Raw genomic sequence first — 7911 nt, 5'->3', positions numbered from 1 at the left:
CTGCTCCCCACTCTGTCTCTGGTGAAGCCTCTCGCCACCCCTGAGCCTCTGGCCTGTACCCCAGTTCTGTATGTACAAATAAAATAAATCTTTAAAAAAAAAAGGGGGGGTCTATGTCTGTCAAAAGTCCTACATATACTTAAAGCTTTTAAGAACAAAAAGTAAAAACAATTTGTATCACTGTTATCCCTTGACATGTTATATAGTGGATATCTTGAGATTTTATAGCCATTCATCCTTGCTACTAAAGCATTTAGCAACTATAACACTTCATATCCATATACACAATTACACTGGCTATTAAAAGGGACTGAAGAAGTTCTTATTTTCCTCAAGTCTGATATCAATGCCCAGGGAACGATCCCAACATCAATCGACATATATAACACAGAAATCAGAGTTTCTGAACTTTTCTTTTATAAAAAAAATCAAACTCTGGATTCATGTGTTTAGATCAGGGTTATAAAGAGCAGTCGAAGTCCCAGAATATAACATTAAACCAAGAAAGTTCAACACATTTAATTCATCCACAAACATAACAAGGAGAACATGGTTTTGAGATCATTATTCAAAATCAAAAAACAAAAACAAAACAAACCTAATACCTCTTCACTAAAACTCCTTACTTGCTAAATACACATATGCTTCAGTAAGAAAAATGACAAGATTAAAATATTTATAGTCGTTTACTGTTTAAAGGTCTCATACCCAACATCTTAATCTTTTCAAGAACCTTCTAATAGAGATCGTACCATTTTCACCTAACAGATGAGGCAAAGGAGGATCAGAAATTTGAAAATTCATTAAACATCACTCATCTACTTCAATGTAGTACCAATTCCTCAAATCCTGGTCTTCTTACAATAAATCCCACGCTCTTTCCAATAGATCACACTACTTTAAAACATTTCCCAAAGAAGCAAGGTTCATTTTTTATAAAGCAGTATTACGGTTCTAAATCCAACTCAATCTCCCGAAATAGATGTCCATGTCTGTGCATGTGTGTGACAAGCAATACTGCAAGACATGATATAAGGGACTATAAAAACACATGTGAACAAACAATCCTTGTTCAAAGCATTTTGTATCACTGTTAAAATAAATAAATACCTGATGAGAAAATGCTAGTTACCTCAGCTAAAAATAATTAAAACTTAAAAAAAGTAAATACAAAATAGTTATACTTTAAGTATTCACAAAAAAAGTTTATGAATTATGTGTCTCAAGCTTTTGTAAATATACCTGACATAACATGTCTGCCTCTAATCTACTACATTACTCAGTATTTTTAAGTGTGACAATGGTATTTCAGTTTTTTCAAGGATCCACACTAAAGACATATACTAAAATAATGTGTCTAGGATTCATGCCAAAATAACATTAAAAAAAAGTGAATTCTTATAATAGTTAAGTATGTTTTATATAGGGAGTTCATACTATACTGTTAAATATGTTTAAATTTCACACAATAATGATGGTTTTTTACTAGTATATATAGGTAGCTATCTCTTCATCACAAAAAACTCTTATTCTTCCAAAGACCAAAAATATTTGACACAAAGCTCACTTCTCCAATATTAAATATTACTACTATACAATATATATAATTTTAAAACCAATAGTGACAAGTACCAGAGCAACATTCATTCAATTTTTTTTTCCAGGATCCCTGATTTCTAGCCCATTCTGCTCTATCAAGTCATATCTATTCCTTCTCTCAGGTAATAATGATCTAAATCAGATCCAAAGAAAGCAGTCGAAGAATCTGTCTCCTTTGAAGACCCTAGAATTGCCAACCATCAAATTAAAGTCTGAATTAAAGCCTTCATTAAAGTCTGATACAACTCAGACAGAGATTCAACAGCAGAGATTCAACAGCAGCAGGCACATTCACTGTATGTCTCAATTTTCTATACTGTCTGGGTCAACAGTCAATGGTGTACACAGCTCTGAGAGCCACCTCTCGCCCAGCCTTCCAAATACTGGTTCCGCTGTAAGCAGGAAAGAAAAAAATGCAATGAGAATCAGATAGAGGTGGGAAGAGAGGTAATAAACTGCTATTCTGAGTCATATAAATTAATTTAGAATCCTTGGTTGCTCATAGCACACACTTCCAAAAGATATTAGTACTCAGTTCTTATCCTATTTAGATGCATCTTTTATCAAGTTAAAAAATGTCTTCTACCTCTACTTCCAAAGGATCCAGCACATACAAGCTTTTTTTTGTAAAAGATTTATCTATTTATGCATACATAACTGGGGTACAGGCCAGAGGTTCAGGGGCAGTGAGAGGATTCACCAGAGACAGAGTGGGGAGCAGAACAGGCAGATCAACGAAGTACACTGCTGAGGGGAACAGCAGGTGGGTCAGGAGAGGTCTGCGGGGCCATGTGGATCACCTCATCAAACTCATGCTGAGGTGACTTTAGCTTCTTAGTGCTGTGCTTTACCCCACTGCGCCACCAGGGAGGGCCCACATACAAACTTCTAACAATTCTGAAATTTGTTTACCATTGTCAACATACTTGTGTAAGGTGTACACAACATCCAAACCAATAAAAGAGCAGATAACTGAACTTCTTACCCAGTGTTTTCCGACTTCTTTCCACAGCTGTTCTCCGAGTTTGTTCAAACATTGCTTCCAAATCAAATGTGCGAGCTTTTTTCCCTAAAATAGGAATAAGTAGCAGACTGTGATCTTGCAGTAATAAGCTGGCCAAACCTTAGGTATTCAATAGCTGCCATTTAGTCTAATTTATAGCAGGTACAAGATAACAAAAATTTACCTCCCGGGGAATGTTTAATGAAAATCTCATTAACAAGTACCAGCCAACTTCCCAATACTCCACTAATTCTTCTAAACTCTAATCCTTGAAATTACATATTGCTTAGTAAGCAAAAAAGATTGTTCATTCCCTAACTTCTGGGACTGTGACTTTGTTACATTATATGGCAAAAGGGTGTGTAATCAAGATTATGGTGGATTTTAAAATAGGGAGATTATCCAGGTTGGTCCAATCTCATCATCAAGAGCCCTTACAAACAAAGATGCTGAACAGATATAGCTGGACAACTTAACTATGAGAAGGACCAATACACTATTATTTCTTTACAAGATGAAGATGGCAAGGCAACAAATAATACAAAAACTTTACACTAAACATTCCCATCTAATAGCCAACAAGAAAAGGGGCCTCAGTTCTAAAACCACAGAAGCAAATTCTGAAACATAAGTGAGCTTTGAGGCAATATTGTATTTGTTTTCATTGCCTTTTTAAAAAATAATACATATTCTCTGTTGGCAAGAATATGGTAAAATTAAGATTCTTTTGATTTTGGTGTAAATCAAAACACCATTTCTGAAGGGCTTTATGACAGTATGTATCAAGAAGTTTTAAAAGATACATATCCAATTTTTTGTTACTTTTTAATATTTACTTTTTTATGAAAGTAGTCCCATCTTTATATAACTGTTCTAGGGAAATATGCGTAAATGCCTTTTAAAAGAGAAGACAAAAGCATTATTTATTCAAGTGTGCATTTTAGTATTACTGATAACAGAAACTGCAAGAGAAGAGTTTAAACTATTACAAATTATGGCACTTCTGTCAAGTGGGCTACTATCCAGTTATTAAAAATCTTGTTTTGGAAGACCATTTTATAGTATGGGAAAATCCTCAAAGTACTAAGAATTAAATAAATATGTACAATTAGAAATAATCCATATGTATACATTAATTGCCAGAATAAATGAATACATGAACGAACAAACAAAAGACCTGGACACATTAACTTGATGTCTGTTCTGTCCAAGACCCAACAGACATGATGCGAGAAAACAATTCCTGCTTGTTTGTCAGTGTCTGGAAAAAGCGACTACATCTTTCTTTGAAATCTTTCTTCCTTTCACAGGATTAGAATCTACAAAGATATTGGGGTGAAGATTCTGCAAGACAAAAAGGCCTTACTCAAAAGGACTTAACAGCCATTGTAACATCACTGCAAGGCCCAGGTGTGGCTAGAAGGCCCGACTCATTACAGACAACTGTCAATGGTTAGCTGTCAGTCTCCGGGAATAGACGCAGCTCCTTCCACCCGCCAGCACACCCGAAGTGTCATCGGAGCTGTTCCCAACAGATAAGTAGGGGTTTAAGAGGATGGATGAGTAAGAGAGAGGAGAAATGCCACGCACTCGCGCTAAATTAGGACCTGGCACGTGAGAGGCGAGGAAGAGGTGACACTGCCCTCTCCATCTGCGACCCCGGAAACTTCTACACAGGGAGACCCGGCAATCCGCGGCCAGTCACTCACCGAACCCCGTGAAGCCCATGGTGACCGCCAATTGTGGGTCCGGTCCCGCCGCGTCTGATCCCGTCACTGGGGCAAGAGAAGCGAAGGCGTCATTAGTGCGGCGCCCCGAAGCCCCCCACCAACCCCAAACCACCCCAGCCGGCTCGCCGCTCGAACCCACCTTCTGGGGGGCCCGGGCGCTCCATGGCCCGCGCGGGTCTCAGGAAGAGCCGCAGCACAGCCCAAACAGCTGCAAAAATCTCGCGGCAGAGTAGGCAGGAAGTGTCGCCTCGCAACGTCAGCGTCGCTGCCAACACCAAGAGCGGCGCCTCGGCGGGGCTGCTCTGCCCCCGGAGCAGCGCCGCCCCTGGCCGGCGGGGAAGACGCCCGGATCGCGGGGCAGCTACACCCAGGGCTTGGAAAACCATCTGGAGCTTCTGTAACACCTGGAGCTTCTTAAGACGCGTTTTCTGCCAGTATGACACTGACTCCGCACAGAATCGTAAAGAGTAGCCAACAACCTCACTTTGTGTTTTGACCTCTAGGTGAAAACGCCCACAGTTCCCTACCTTTTGAGTATTTTACTTTTTAAAATTTTCTTTACACGGGATTATGGTGATGGCACACGGGTGACTAGGTGATGGGAAACCCGCGGGCATTACAATTGAGATGGCAAAAAAAAAAAAATGTACAAAATGATGTAAAAATAAACTGTTACAAAATTTAAAAAAATAAAATTTTCTTTAATATCACTTCAGTGATATTAATATAGTGCACATTTTAAAAATAAAACGAGATCTGTATTACTAAAAAGTACTCAAAAGCCAAAAAGAACTGAATAGCTAAGAGTTGTCAGAAAGTGCTGTGAAGTTCAGACACTTTACTGAAGCACTACCAGCCATGCTTACTCATTTCACTTCATGTCGGTTTAATTTCTCTAGGATTCTTTATCTATGATCTGGATGAATAGTATATTGTTTATACTTCTGAATTCAGGGAAAATTTGTCCTAATAAGTGTTACTAAATGAACTTATGAGCTCCACGACTACCTGCGAGTCCTGTCTTAAAATATGATTTATCTGTACCCTCTACTTGATAGTGCTCAAACCTAATATTTCCACTCTTCAGAATAAAATTTAAAATTCCTACTTAATCTTTTTTTTCTATTTTCTTCTTCGTCTTCTTTCAGCTACAAGCAATCTCAGAACATAACGTCTAAATGCTCTGACTCTTCAACAATCCCAATGCACTTTAACACTACTGAGCCATCAGTTCTCAAACTCCTGTCAATGTGAGCATTTACAGAACTGTTGTAGAGTTCCAGTTATGTTAGATCCCTCTCTCTTCAAAGCAGCATCCCACCCCATCCCCCAGGGAGGCAATGGGAGGGGGCGGCACACTCACTATTTTTCAATTAATGAATAAGAGAAAGTACTCATGAAGGTAAAAGTCACTTATCTGCAGGATATTCTAAACCTTGAAAAGTTGGTTTCATCGCAAGAGATTACTGAACCATAGAAATCAACCTTAACTCCAATCAAACCTGATTCGCTATGTCTCTAACAAGTTATACTTAATTCTTTTCTGAATGCAGATACACAGGACTTAAAATGTAAAACTTTATTAGCAAAGTTCATTCTGTGAACCCAAACCCTGAGCTTATAGCTATTTCAGCTCCTCAGTAGTAAAGGACTTGTGGGGAACACATAATTTTTTTTTAATGAACTTAAATTTTTTTAATAAGTTTATTTTTACATCATTTTGTGCCTTTTTCCATCTCAACTGTAATCCCCGTGGGCTCCCATCACCAACTCGCCAGTGTGCCATCACCATAGCACAGTGCACTTCCCTCCCCCCACCGTTTTTGATCCCATTCCCCATTCCACCCCGGTAAAATGGAAGACTTAAATTTTTTACAATTAAAATTTTAAGATTTGTAAAAACGTTGGAGATTGCCTATGTATTTTCTGCCTCTACACCTCCAACCCCCACCCCACTACATTTGTAAGAACTGATGAACTTACCTGCTACATCATAATCAACCAAGTTCATAAATTTCATTACAGTTCACTCTTGTGTTGTATATTTTATAGAGGACAGATGTATGACACGTATCCATTATTATCACAGAGTATTCACTACCCTAAAATTCCTCTGTGCTCTGCCTATTCCCTGCCCTCAACCCCCAACTCTGCCTATTCCCTACCCCCAACCCTAGTCAACCACTGGTGTTTTGTCTTCACAGTTAGTAGTTTTCCAGAAATGTCATATAATTGAAGTCATACAGTTTGCAGCCTTTTCTACTTGGGTTCTCTCATATTAGTAATATGCAGTTAAGTTTCTCCATGTGTTTTCATAACTTAATAATTCATTTCTTTCAGTTGTGTAATATTTCATTGGATGTATCAGTTACGTCAAGATCATCTTGTTTGCTTCCAAGATGAATAAAGCTCATATAAACATCCACATAGATTTTTGTGTAGACATAAGTTTCTGTCTCCTTTGGGTAAATATCAAGGAACACAACCAGTTTCATATGTTAAAGTGTACGTTTAATTTTGTAAAAACGAACCCAAAAAATTGTCTTCAAAAGTGACTAATATTTTGCATTTCCATCAGCAATGAATGAGAGTTCCTACTGGCTTACACCTCACTACCAGTTGGTGTTGCCAGAGTTTCAGATTTTGGTCATTTTAATAGGTACGTAGTGGTATCTTTGGTTTAATCTGAGTGCTCCTGATGAGATGATGCGAATCATCTTTTCATAGGCTCAACTGCCACCTGTTTATCTTTGGTCCGTTTTAAAATTTACATTTAAAAAAAAGTTTTGAATGACTATCCTACTAGGTGGTCGGCTGTAAAACTGGCCCTCTGCTCTATGGTAGAAATGAAATGATGAATTTGAATGGCGTTCCCTCTCTGTAAGGAGAAATGCCTAGGCAGCAGCCCTTCACAGCGAATGCATAACTCGTTTAAACGCCCAACTCTTCACAGTAACAGGTCACGCGATACACAAATAGAAAAACCCAATGCCTTTTAATTTACACTTTAAGTCCAGCAGAAATGCAGCGACACTCGGGATATCGGATTTGTTTCTGACAAGTTACCACTCATACAAGAGATTTGGAGCTTTGGGGCACCAAAGAAATTGACCGGCATCATTTTAGCGGCGCTTGCCAGATTCTGATCAGTGAAGCTCGAGGCACAAGATGCAGCGCGCGCTAGAAACCGAAGGTCTAGAGCAGCCAACGCGGCTCTGGGTACTCCCCACTCCGTACAGACCGGTCCCCGCTCCGTGCCCGCTCCTTTCCCACCCTACCCCCGACCCGCCCCTCCTTCCCCCAACTCCCTCCCTGCCCTAACCCCCGGGGCTCCACCTCCTCCACCCCGACCTCTTCTCCCCTCCCCTCCAAACCCAGCCAGCCCCGGGAACGCGTCCCCGCTCACTCGCCCCACCCCTTTATAAAGCACCGCCGCGACCACGGCTTCCTCTCCCAGCTCCGAAACTGCCGCTTCAAATGCCCCACAGACCGGTCCCCGCTCCGTGCCCGCTCCTTTCCCACCCTACCCCCGACCCGCCCCTCCTTCCCCCAACTCCCTCCCTGCCCTAACCCCCGGGG

General features: G+C 40.0%; 1 protein-coding gene across 1 annotated transcript in view; it reads right to left on the bottom strand.

Annotated features, from left to right (window-relative positions):
* WDR70 (WD repeat domain 70) overlaps nucleotides 1-4571 on the bottom strand; it is a 186890-nt gene extending 182319 nt beyond the window's left edge. The window contains exons 1-3 of the mRNA XM_004678100.2: nucleotides 4472-4571; nucleotides 4312-4377; nucleotides 2585-2668 (exon numbers count right to left, since the gene is read on the bottom strand). Of these exons, the coding sequence (XP_004678157.1) occupies nucleotides 2585-2668; nucleotides 4312-4377; nucleotides 4472-4496 (175 nt within the window). The 5' untranslated portion in view covers nucleotides 4497-4571. The remainder of the gene's footprint in view (nucleotides 1-2584; nucleotides 2669-4311; nucleotides 4378-4471) is intronic.
* Nucleotides 4572-7911: the final 3340 nt, after the last annotated feature.

Source organism: Condylura cristata, unplaced genomic scaffold (genome assembly GCF_000260355.1).
Source record: "Condylura cristata isolate star-nosed mole 26May11 unplaced genomic scaffold, ConCri1.0 scaffold00007, whole genome shotgun sequence".
Classification (NCBI taxonomy): domain Eukaryota; kingdom Metazoa; phylum Chordata; class Mammalia; order Eulipotyphla; family Talpidae; genus Condylura; species Condylura cristata.
The sequence above is the reverse complement of the archived record's forward strand: the minus strand, read 5'-3'. Positions and strand labels throughout refer to the sequence as shown.